The following is a 13,394-nucleotide window of genomic DNA, read 5'->3' on the forward strand; positions in this document are numbered from 1 at the left end:
TGTATCTTAGAATTTAACAACTAAAAATTTATGATTTTAGATTGTTTATATGTTTTTCCATTAACACAGATGATGGCAAATTACTGTACTATCCCTTCTGACAAGTGAATAGAAAGATGGAATTATAATCCCTCCCAGAATACTTTAATTTTACATTGATGAGAAAAATCAGTCATGGTACCATTTCTTACCCAAAGTCACACAATAAGAAGCCTACAGCAGAATCAAGGACAGAGTCCAAGCTTAATGCCATTCAGCCTTAGTGCTGAACTCACCAATCATACTAGTTCTCAAGTTGCCATTATTTTAACAGTACTTTGATAGATCACCTTTCTTCTAAGGATCTCGGGTTCTTGTTATTACTCACTGATATTCCTTACACATGCATAAAACGAGCTGGATAACAAAATTATTCATATTTCACCATGGTCAAAGAGAGGTCATAGAGTTAAGATCCTCCGATTAAATGCAAGTAAGCCCACAGGTAAGAAAGCCTAGATGTACAGATAACCTAACAAGCGTGATGATTGCTTATCATATTTTCTCAAATGTATCAACTTCCTCTTAAAAATTAAATGGTAGACAGACTCAAGAGAAGAGTAAGTGCCAATTCTTACGTAAATGTATCTCACGAACAATTAAATAACCTAAGGTTCTCCTTTAGCCTAAACACAGCCAATCAGTACTCAACAACCTAAAAGAAAATCACCAGTTTCTTGAAGCTGTTTTTTCTCATGACAGTTTTGAGAATAATCCACACATAAATCACCAATAGGAGCGCCTGGGTGGCACAGCGGTTAAGCGTCTGCCTTCGGCTCAGGGCATGATCCCGTCGTTATAGGATCGAGCCCCACATCAGGCTCCTCCGCTGTGAGCCTGCTTCTTCCTCTCCCACTCCCCCTGCTTGTGTTCCCTCTCTCTCTCTGGCTGTCTCTATCTCTGTCGAATAAATAAATAAAATCTTTAAATTAAATAAATAAATAAATAAATAAATAAATAAATAAATAAATCACCAACAAAATGGCAAGTGGAGTTCAGTTTCTTCATGTGCCCTAATGACAAATATGGGGACAGGGGAAGAAAGTTACCGTTACAGACATGAGTAGCTAAAGTTCAGAATGTATTCACAACTTTGAAACTGAAGAGGTCACCAACTTCAGTTTCCTAGGTCATAATTTTCTCTTCTGCCAATTTACCACCTAAGCTTGGAAGAATTATGACTGTTTTTGTAAGAAAAAGGATATATATAAAAGAAAGAAAATGTGTAAATAAGAATCAGGCTTGGAAGGGGAGCAAATCCTAGATGGGAATTTTAGAAAAACAACTATGTCAAAATGCCATTTTGTAAGATGTCTAGTACGGACGGGTATAGCCTTCTGAAATGCTAACACTTTTTTACATTTATTTCTTTAAAAGTTATTTAAGAAACTTCCATCTTGGGGTGCCTGGGTGGCTCAGTCAGTTAAGCGTCTGTCTTCAGCTCGAGTCATGATCCCAGAGTCCTGGGATCAAGTCCTGGCTCCCTGCTCAGTGGGGAGTCTGCCTCTCCCTCTCCCTTTGTCCCTCCCCCCACTCCTGCTCTCACACACATTGTCTCTCTCAAATAAATAAAATCTTTAAAAAATTTTAAAAAAATTATTTGTGGTGAAACTTATATAAGATTTACCATTTTAACCATTTCTAAGTGTACAGTTAAGTGGCATTACGTATACTCACATTCTGTGCAACCATCACCACTGTTTATCTCCACAACTTTTTCGTCTTGCCACAATGGAACTCTGTACCTATTAAACAACTCACCGTTTCCTTCCTCCCCCCAGCCCCTAGCAACCACCACCCTACTTTCTGTATTAATTTGACTATTCTAGGTACATCATATGAATAGAATCATATAGTATTTGTCATTTTGTGACTGACTGAATTTACTTAGCTTGATGTTGTCAAGGTTCACCCATATTGTAGCATATGTCAGAATTTTCTTCCTTTTTAATGCTGAATAATATTCCTTTGTGTGTGTGTGTATACATAAACACATGACATTTTCCTTATCCATTCATCTATCGATGGACACTTAAGAGTTGTTTCTATATCTTGGCTATTGTGAATAATTCTGCTATAGACATACATATATAAATATTTGTTTAGGTTGCTGCTTTCAGTTCTCTTATGTATATACTCAGAAGTGGAATTGCTTGGTCTTGTAATAATTCTGTGTTTAATTATTTGAGGAACCACAATCCATATAGCTTTCCACAGCAGCTATACCATTTGACGTTCCCACCAGCAGCGTATGAGGATTCCTATTTCTCCACGTGCTTGTCAGCACTTGTTCTCTTTCTCTCTTTCCCTTCCTCTCTCCCTCTTTCTTTTGTCGATGGTCATTCTGATAGGTATGAATATAATCAGAACTTCCATCCAAATGAATTATAAAACATTCAATAAAATATAGTCTTCAGGTTAAATTATAAATTATCAACAGAATCAGACATTGTTTCAAAGTTTGTTAAGATATGTGTATTAAAAATACATGTTCAGTTCCAAAGAAGACTTACAGATAGATGGTCAACAGGTACATGAAAAGGTGCTCAACCTACTCTAGGTATCTACCCCAAAAGATACAAATGCAGTGATCCAAAGGGGCATCTGCTCCCCAGTGTTCATAGCAGCAATGTTCACAATAGCCAAACTATGGAAAGAGCCCAGATGTCCATCGACAGATGAATGGGTAAAGAAGATGTGATATATTTATACAATAGAATACTATTCAGGGGCGCCTGGGTGGCACAGCGGTTAAGCGTCTGCCTTCGGCTCAGGGCGTGATCCCGGCGTTGTGGGATCGAGCCCCACATCAGGCTACTCCGCTGTGAGCCTGCTTCTTCCTCTCCCACTCCCCCTGCTTGTGTTCCCTCTCTCGCTGGCTGTCTCTATCTCTGTCGGATAAATAAATTTTAAAAAATCTTAAAAAAAAAAAGAATACTATTCAGCCATCAAAAAAATGCAGTCTTGCCATTTGCAACGATGTGGATGGAACTAGAAGGTATTATGTTAAGCGAAATAAGTCAATCAGAAAGAAGATTATCATGTGATCTCACTCATGTGGAATTTAAGAAACTAAACAGAAGATCATAGGGGAAGAGAAGGACAATGAAATAAGACAAAATCAGAGAGGGAGACAAACTATAAAAGACTCTTAATCATAGGAAATAAACTGAGGGCTGCTGGGGGGGGTTGGGGTAACTGGGTGGTAGACATTAAAGAGGGCATGTGATGTAATGAGCGCTGGATTTTATATAAGACTGATGAGTCACTGAACTCTACCTCTGAAACTAATAATACTGTATATGTTAATTAATTGAATTTAAATTAAAAATTTATTGGGAGAAAAAAGTGCTCAACATTACTAATCATCAAGGAAATGCAATCAAAACTACAATGTGATAACACCTCACAACTGTTAGAATGGTTGTTATCAAAAAGACAAGAAATAACGAGTGTTGGGGCACCTGGGTGGCTCAGTCAGTTAAGCATCTGCCTTCAACTCAGGTCATGATCCCAGGATCCTGGGATCACGCCCCACGTCAGGCTCCCTGCTCAGCAGGGAGTCAGCTGCTCTCTCTCCCTCTGCCCGCCCCCTCCCCCAGCTCATGCTCTTCCTCTCTCTCTCTCTCTCTCTCTCTCAAATAAATAAATAAAGCCTTTTTAAAAAAAAAAAGAAGAAAGAACAAGTGTTGGCTAGGATGTGGAGAGAAGGAAACCTTCACATATGTTTGGTGGGAATGTAAATTGGTATAGCGACTATGGAAAACAGTATGGAAATTCCTTAAGAAATTAAAGATAGGCTTACCACATGATCCAGCAATTCCACTTTTGGGTAGTTATCCCCCCAAAACAAGAACACTAACTTAAAAAGATATATGCACTCCCATGTTTCTTGCATTATTATTTACAATAGCGAAGATATCAACCGTTTAGCAGCCTATCCTGGATGGATAAAGAAAATGTGCACACACACACACACACATAATGGAATATCATTTAGCCATAAAAAGAAGGAAATCTTCCCATTTGGACAATATGGACGGACCTTGTGGGCATTATGTCAAGTGAATGTCAGAGAAAGACAAATATCCTATGATCTCACTTATATGTGAAATCTTATAAAACAAAATAAAAGCAAGCTCATAGATATGGAGAACAGATTGGTGTTTACCAGAGAGGAGGGGGAGTGAAATGGGCAAAGGGGGTCAAAAAGTAGACTTCTAGTTTTAAAAAAAATAAGTCATGGGGATGTAATAGACAGCATGTTAACGTAGTTAATCTGTGTTGCATGTTTGTAGGTTGCTAAGAGAGTGGATCTTAGAGTTCTTATCACAAGAAAAAAATTTGTAGCTATCTATGGTGAGAGATGTTAACTACAGTTATTGTGGTGATCATTTCTCAATATATATAAATAGTGAACCACTATGTTGTACGCCTGAAACTAATATAGTGTTTTATATGTATGTCAGTTATACCTCAGTTAAAAAAAAACTTGTTCAAGTTTGGTTTGACACATGGTATTATCAGACTCAGATATTTCTGTGTCATTCTCAGTGTCTAAAACAACTTTTGTCTGATTTTTGAAGCCAGCAAAAACAATAATAACAAAGCCTGCAGTATTTGCAAATATGTCAGTGATACTGTAAATAACATACTTTTTCCAAAATGTTCCTAAATGTGTGCTATTTGAAATAATTACAAGGAACTTCTGAGGTGGTTCCTAATAGAGTGAAATAAATGGTAAGAAAGTTCAGAATTCTTTGTATCCTTTATGAGTTTTGTGTGAGAGTAGTATTTAACTGAATTGTTCTTTAAAGATGTATTTCTTGGAATGCCTGGGTGGCTCAGTCAGTTAAGCGTTTACCTTTGGCTCAGGTCATGATCCCAGGGTCCTGGGATCGAGTCCCATATCAGCTCCTTGCTCAGGGAGGAGCCTGCTTCTCCCTCTGCCTGTCGCTCCCCCTGCTTTGTGTGCTTGTTCGCTCGCTCTCTCTGACAAGTAAATAAATAAAATCTTTTTTAAAAATAAAATTAAATTAAAAAAAATAGATTTCTTGCAGAGTATACACGCTCTCTATCATAGGATAGATATCAATGGTTGAGATCCTGCCTCATTTCCTACCAGTGGAATTAAATAAATCTTAGGCTTTCTTTGCATGAAAAAATAAGAAAATTGTTAAATTACTAAATATTATTGATGGGAACTAAAAATGACCTTATCTATAATGCCGAGAGGCCCTTAAGCACCAGTTCATTGAAGCAAGGTTTTGAATGTTGAGTTGTTGATTTAAGTTAAAAGAGGCAATATTAGCTGGTGAGTAGGCAAGTTAAGATGTTGAATTATTGCCTTACCTTTTTGATGAACTTACGATTTAGAGTATAAATATGAAATTGGTATTTGTGCCATGGGAGGCTGACCTGTATACACTGCCTCAATGGCTCTCTTGCTCTTGGGCTTCTAGTTGGGTTTGGCCGTTAGGCAGGCAGCACAGGTAGGAGATCAGAGGCAGGGAGGAGGTGAGGTTGTGGTTTTATTTCCCAGACTTTCCCTGAGGAAGGTCACTGTGGGCTTACCTTGTCCTTCGACCAAAGGTCATAACTATGGTCCTGTGGCCCTCTCCGTACCAGAGGAAACAAAGATGAAAGAGCCTTGTGTCTCTGGGTTCCAGGAATTGCTTTCTCCTTCTACCTCGTTAAAACCTCAGAGTAGCAGGGTACATTGCTGTTATTAGCCAAGGGTACTGCACTGTATCTTTTGGTTTCCCTACTCCTTACTAGGACCTTTGAAACAGTCCCTTTATTAAACTCTCCTCAGATTTCCCAATTTGAGTGTGCCATTTGTTTCCTACTGGGATCCTGACTGCTTTATGTATTTTTAATCATTATCCTAACCTATATGTATGTCAGATAAACCCTAATAATACTTATGCTAATTTGGGGAGGCAACAGCTGAAGGTGTTTCTAACCTTTTTTTCCTTGTACTTTATCTAATGTGTTGTTAAAGGAAAAAAATAAGTGTTAGGTGATGTGTAAGAAGCTAGTAATACTAATTGTTCATTTAAATACAAACCCCAAAACAAATAAATACAGACCCCAAAATGCTGTTTTGCTTCCACCTTAAAAGAGGTTGATAGTTTGATTCTTTAATAAGATTACTGACATCCTTTGTATCATCTCCTGCTCATTAATTTGTCTTTAGGGGAAAAGTACTTGTAACATACAAGTTAAATCATTCAGCTAACCTATAGCAATTGAGTAGGTTGCTGGATAGTATTTTGACTGTATAGGATTTTCAAAACTGTGTCTTTTTTCAGTTAATAAAGATAATTGAGAGTTAACCATATTATGTAGTTATCTGGAAAACTCAGACTTAAATACTGAGTTCGTTTTAAGTGCAACCTAATTTTTAATTTAGGTAACAGTCTGAAAACTGCCAGTATTACAGAGGTTAAATCTAAATTAATTCACGGTTTTGGGGTGCCTGGGTGCCTCAGTCAGTTAAGCATCTGCCTTTGGCTCAGGTCATGATCTCCAGCGTCCTGGGATTGAGTCCCCCATCCGGCTCCCTGCTCATTGGGGATTCTGCTTCTCCCTCTGCCCCTCCCCCTGCTCCTGCTCTCTCTCTCTGTGCATGCCCATGCTCTCTCTCTCTCTCTCAAATAAATAAAATCTTTAAACAAAATTAATTTACGGTTGTATTGGCAACTGGCAATCACAGTTTCTCTTGGAATGACATTGACTCTATTCATATCCTCTTTCCCACTTCTAGTAACAAAATGTTGTTACCATTCTAACTTATGAATTACCAGTCTTCCATAGGAACTAGGAAGTACTTGAAAACCCAGGGTTAAGCTGTAAAAGAGTCTTTATTATTTTTTTAAATTGAAGTATAGCTGACACATACTGTTACATTAGTTTCAGGTGTACAACATAGTGATTGACAAGTCTATACATTATGCTATGCTCACCACATGTGTAGCTCCCATCTGTCACCATGCAATGCAATTACAGTACCATCAACTATTCCCTGTGCTGTATCTTTTATCCCTGAAAAGAGGCTTTAATTAAAACACATTTATAATAATAGCAAAAGAATTTGGAAAGTGTACTAGAATATTACTGTATTTTTTATACCCCTGTCTTATTCTGTTCTAGCTGCCATAACAGACTGGGTACCTTCTAAACAACAGAAATTTATTTCTCACAGTTCCGCGAGGCTGGAAGTCTGAGATCAGAGTGCTAACGTAGTCAGCTGAGGGCCCTCTTCTGGGTTGCAGACTACTTCTCATTTTGTCCTACCACAGTGGCAGGGGCTGGAGAACTCCGTGGGGTCTCTTTTATAATAGCACTAATCCCATCATGAGGACTCCAGTCTCATGACCTAGTCACCTCTCAAAGGTCCCACTGCTAATAATACCATCATATAATACTAACACTTAAGGATTTCAACATAGGAATTTAGTGCTGGGTGGTGGCAGGCGGGAGTGGGAGGTGGACACACAAACATTTAAATCATAGCAACCTCTTTTCTTAAAATTTCTCCTTTTGCTTGCTTTGTTGAAATTCTAACCCCCAAGCTATTCTCAAGTGTGGTGCATGGATCAGCAGCGTTGATACAGCTGGAGAGTACAGATCTCAGGCCACAAGCCAAACTACTGAATCAGAACCTGCATTTTTTTTTATTTTTTTATTTTTTATTTTTAAAGACTTTATTTATTTATTTGACAGAGAGACAGCCAGCGAGAGAGGGAACACAAGCAGGGGGAGTGGGAGAGGAAGAAGCAGGCTCCTAGCGGAGGAGCCTGACGTGGGGCTCGATCCCAGAGCACCGGGATCACGCCCTGAGCTGAAGGCAGATGCTTAACAACTGCGCCACCCAGGCACCCCAGAACCTGCATTTTAACCTAAGATTCCCCAGATAATAAGTATCCACATCAGAATTTGAGAAGTACTCTAACCATTTCCTGCCATTGTATCTCATGAGATTAAAACAAAGTTGTCAAGTGTTAAAGCTGAGATAATTTATGGATTACATAGTCACAGGTAAAGAAATTGATTACATTTGCAGATAGCCTTTTCTTTATAAGCACAAGGAAGCCAAACTCTTTTTTGTAATCCGTGGCATTACACTGTTTTCCCATGTTGTGCCCGTGGTGTAAGCTCAGGTACATTGCTTTGTCAAGCATTATGTTGGGGATATAAACATGAATGTATTCAGGGATTTTGATAGTCTAAGAATCTGTGTGGTGCAGTCTAGAAGATGGTAATTAGTTTCATGTGTTGTTATTAATAATGGTACAGAAGCTCTCATATTCACATTTTCAGATTCATTAGTGTTAAATTTTACCTTGGGGAACTATTTACTAGCAGTATTTCTAAAGGGCCTTTTAAATTAGGATAGTTAACAAAGATGTCAAGGATTACTGGACAGTCTAATATAGTTGATATATTTAGTGTCTTTCTGTAGCTCTTGATGGTTTCTATTAAAATCAAATTTTATAATTTTAACTCAAGTGTAGTTATCAGTTATATATAGAACAGAATTTACAAAATAGCAGCTAAATTGTTAACTGTTTATGAGAGGAAAGCAGCTGGTGGCGCTTCCATTTGGAGGATGGATCACATGTTAGTTTTGGATCATGTTGAATATATTTTTTCCTTCTTATTCTTGCAGATACATCAGGATTCATTTTTGATTTGCAGTCCAATACTGTATTGGCCCAGGGAGGAGCTTTTGAGAACATGAAAGAGAAGGTATGACTAGTTACTATGGATAGTAAGCTTGAATGTCAGTAAAATTTAGATGCTAATACAATCAGTGGCTACACAAACAAGTGAAGTATGATTTTGTTTGCATAACTAATGTCATAAATATTAGTTAATATTATAACCAATTATATATATATGGCTAAGTGTGTATCTCATTTGGCAGCATTCTTTAAGGAATAACCTGAGTAGGGTCTTTCCATTCATTTGGAGTGTTCAGAGCAAGAAGAGAAATAGATCTTCCAAGTAACATTCCTCTGGAAGCAAACCAGGTGTTTTTAGTAATATAACCCTGAATGAGTTTTACTGAGAAAAACAAAAGCTTTATGTGCTTTCTCTGTTTTATTAAGAAAGGTATATTGTTGATTATGGAGTCACAGATATACTATACTGGTTGCATAATATAAACACTTTCACATTTTAAGTTATCAGAATCCTACTTTTATCATAGAATCTGTAAGTTTTGCCCAAAGTCCATTTTATAGTGATCAGTACTGAGTTTCTTGCTCATCTCAAAAATGTATATTATAAATTAGCCCTCTTTGGATTATACATTATATACCTTCCCACTTTGTATGGTTTTAAACCTTATCATTGTTCAGGTAAGCCTGAAGCAAAAAAGGGGTAGAATGATATAAAAGCAAATGTACTAAAGAAGACTTAGGTTCTAATACAGATTCTGCTTATTACTTAGACAATATACTTTTTATTTCTCTTCATATATAAAAATACTTCCTTTTTAAGCAGTATGGCTGACTAAAGAACCTGGAAACATTCCTATTATAAAATTCTTAGAAGTACAGAATGAAAAATAGCATACATCATTTAAAGTGCATACTGTAACATAAAAAGTAAAGGATATCCCTAGGGACCAAAAATATAGAGGGCACTAAAAACCAGAGTGGTAGACCTGAGCTAGGTAACTCTGATGTGTTTTGCCAGTCTCAATAAAAATTGGGTTTTACCACACAGGGCCCTGAAGCCCAAGGCTCATCCTGGGTTAGGATTGGTGCTAAGGTCTTATATAAAGTTGAGATCCTAAAAATATTTCACCTTCGGGGAAAGAAAGGGTGAACTGCAACAAATCTTCCCACTGACATCTGAACAATTCAGCATTCTTCTGTACATGTTTAGAGGGATATTTTAAAAGACAAAAAGAATTGCAAATCTTTCATTGTATTCAGTGTTTTATCATTAGTAATATTATGTTTTAGTTTATTAGTAATATTTTTTTAATATTATAGAATTAAGCAAATTAGTAGAAACTTTTAGTGTACAGAAAATAGATACATGTTTAAAATTAAGAAAAAGCCTTTTAATGTTATATTTGAATTGAAGGTGTTATGAACTCATGTAAAAAAACAAAATCTCCTAGCTCTATCCACTGTAAAAACCTGGAAATAATGACCACCCCGTAACAATAAACACATCCAGCTCTTAGATCTTGGTTTCTAAGTGCTACTCCCCACCAAAAAGAGCCAGGTTTACTTGGAGAAATAGCCAATTTCACATTATGCAGTGAGGTAAGAAATGAAAATTGTAAGGATTGGAAAGGAAGAAAAAAACTTGTTATTTATAGACAATACAGTTATTTTCTGTCTACATAGAAAAACCAAGAAAGCAAGAAATTATAAGAATTTCATCAAGGTTGCTGAATATTAAATTGATATACAAAAATGAAAACAGAATATGCAGATTTTCTCAAATTGCCCAGAGCAGTGGTGGGTAGGGGGAGAATGGGTGAAATAGATAAAAGTTATTAGGAGTACACTTATCTTGATGAGTACTAAGAAATGTATAGAATTGTTGAATCATTATGTTGTAATTAATATCACAGTGTATGTTAATTATACTTGAATTAAAAAAAAANGGAGGAGCCTGATGTGGGGCTCGATCCCATAACGCCGGGATCACGCCCTGAGCCGAAGGCAGACGCTTAACCGCTGTGCCACCCAGGCGCCCCTAAAAAAATTTTTTTAAGATTTATTTTAGAGAGAGCATGCAGGAACGGGGGAGGGGCATAGAGAGAGGGAGAGAGAGAACCTTCAGCAGACTCCCCACTAAGCACAAGCCTGGTGGGGGTAGATCCCACAACCTGAGACCATATCCCCATCTGCAATCGAGAGTCCTCCAACTCAACCAACTGAGCCACCCAGGCGCTCCTTGGCTTATCTATTTTAAAGAACAACTTGGCTCTATGTAACGAATTTGTAGATGCCCTAATATTTAAGAAGTCTAGTGGTAATACACAATAGACACATTCTGTCACTGTTCACAGAAGATGTGATTTTTTCTTTTTTAATTGTTTACAATGTGATGAACATTGTTTTAAGCATTGAAAATTCAGCAGCAAATAAACATAGGAATGTTCATGCCAGCATTTTTCATAATAGCCAACATTGGAAACGATGTAAGTGGCCATCAACAGGAGAATGAATAAATTGGCTCTATTCATACAATGTTATGTAGCAGTTAAAATAAATGTTATGTAGCAGTTAAAATAAATAAGAGATGCATTTATCAACGCACAAAAAAATCGTAAAAAGCGATGTTATGTGAAAAAAGCAAATTGAATATAGATATGTATAATGTATTTATGTAAGGCAAAACAATAGTATATATTACCTATGGATATATACATCATAAAAGTGCAAAAACATGTATCAAGGTAATGCCAAATTCAAGGCAGATATCTTTGTGAAGAGGTGGGGGATGGGATTTAGGAGGGACTTCATGGGGGCTTCCATTGCCATCTATTTTATTGCAGTAAACCAATTATCGTGTAGCAGGTGTTTGTTATGTTTTGTATGCCTGAAACAGTTTATGATAACTTAAATTATAGTGTTATTATACAATTAAATGTTATGAAGTAAACTTTTTTTTTGAAGTAAAAATGTTTTGAAAAATACTACTGAAAAATGTAAGTTGTTACTGTCGGTGGTTCATTAAACTTTCTACCTTTCTCCACAGTAGGCTAAGATGAGGAAATATTGATGCTAAAGTAATACCTGATACCTAATTAAGCCACCCTTTCTTGAAATAAAATCTAGCACATACCTTCTATTTCTAGAAATGTTCTGCTTTTCTAGGTTTTGAAATTATTTTTTTGTGTGCTGTCATCACTCATCTAGTAATCATTCCCAGTGAGATGGTTGTATGTACTCTCACTGACACTAAAGAGCAATCCATGTCATTTTTTCCGTTACTCTCTGTAATAGGCATCAGTTGCCAACTGACGGACTGATGCTAGAATTAAATGATCCTGTCGTCTTTTCCAGATAAATGCGGTACGTGCAATAGTTCCCAATAAGAGCAATAATGAAATCATCCTGGTTTTGCAGCACTTTGATAATTGTGTGGACAAAACAGTACAAGCGTTCATGGAAGGTAATCCTTGTTCAGTTTTTAAATAAGTTTGCATTTGTTCAAGTAGAAGTTGCTTCAGACTTCTGTAACATTCATACAGCAGTCTGGTGTTTCATAGATGATATAGCAGACCCCATGGTAACATGGCATTTTTTTTTTTAAGATACCTCTTTCAGCCCTAGAAGTAATTTATTCATAAACTGTATGATATCTTAGAATAAGACACAAGCTGAGAAAACTCCATCAGTTTACTCAGAATGTTCTCTATTGGCTTTAAGAACAAATTGTGTGGCTAGTGGTATAAGGGACTTGATTGGAATTGAGTTGAGTAAGAATTTAAGAAACTCCTAGGGACAAAGCTGTGACCCAGCGAGTGGCCCAGCAACAGATGACAAATTCAGGGATTCAGCATTCTCTTCCAGGCTCCTATACCATTTAGTTTGGTTTCCGGCAAGTGACTCAAATGTAAGGGTTTCAGTTTCCTTATCTAACATAAAGAAGAATGGTGTGTTTAGCCAAGCTTTCAGTTTATAGAGTTGAGGAATGTTTTATAAACTTCTTTCCACATTGAAACTTGAGAAAAACTTTGCCTGAAGCTATTGCTTCATTGAACAGCAGCACCAGATTAGGTCTTCCTGTTTCTGTTCTTCTGAATTTGTCAGTGTATAAGAAACAGACCAAATACTGGAAGTTTTTTCTTTATCATCATCTGTTTTCTTTATGATGTTAGTATTTGGGTCTAGGGCAGTGTCCAGCTCTCTCTAAAACAACATAGCCACGGTGGTATGTGATCTTCTAGAGGGGAGGGGATGGCGTATTTGGACTGAAACCAGTTATCTTTATATTTAATCTAGATATAAATAAATAAAAGAATCTTCAAAATGTTCAGGCTACATTACTCTCTTCTTAGAAGAACTTACCAAGGAAATTACATGGAGAAGGGGGTTCTAAATGGACAGGTATTCCTAAGTATAATGTGATTGTCTTATTACATTAGCTCAAAGACTTGAACCTTAACCTTTCCCTATTAGGAACTTTGGAAATTGCTCCGCAATTACAGAATGCAGGAACACTAATTCCTGGTTGACCATGCATGTGATGGGAGAGAAAATCTCTCATTGGTTTCTTTTACAGGTAGTGCCAGTGACGTACTCAAAGAATGGACAGTAACAGGCAAGAAAAAGGTAAAAATGAATTTAATTTAAAAGCATGATATTGGCATT

General features: G+C 36.9%; 1 protein-coding gene across 3 annotated transcripts in view; it reads left to right on the top strand.

Annotated features, from left to right (window-relative positions):
* SPATS2 (spermatogenesis associated serine rich 2) overlaps positions 1–13,394 on the top strand; it is a 138,451-nt gene that overhangs the window by 94,993 nt on the left and 30,064 nt on the right. For all 3 annotated transcript variants that reach the window (XM_034645028.1, XM_034645027.1, XM_034645029.1), the window contains exons 3-5: positions 8,714–8,793; positions 12,084–12,192; positions 13,306–13,355. In XM_034645028.1, the coding sequence (XP_034500919.1) occupies positions 8,714–8,793; positions 12,084–12,192; positions 13,306–13,355 (239 nt within the window). The remainder of the gene's footprint in view (positions 1–8,713; positions 8,794–12,083; positions 12,193–13,305; positions 13,356–13,394) is intronic.

This window comes from Ailuropoda melanoleuca, chromosome 16 (genome assembly GCF_002007445.2).
Source record: "Ailuropoda melanoleuca isolate Jingjing chromosome 16, ASM200744v2, whole genome shotgun sequence".
NCBI classification, from domain to species: Eukaryota; Metazoa; Chordata; class Mammalia; order Carnivora; family Ursidae; genus Ailuropoda; species Ailuropoda melanoleuca.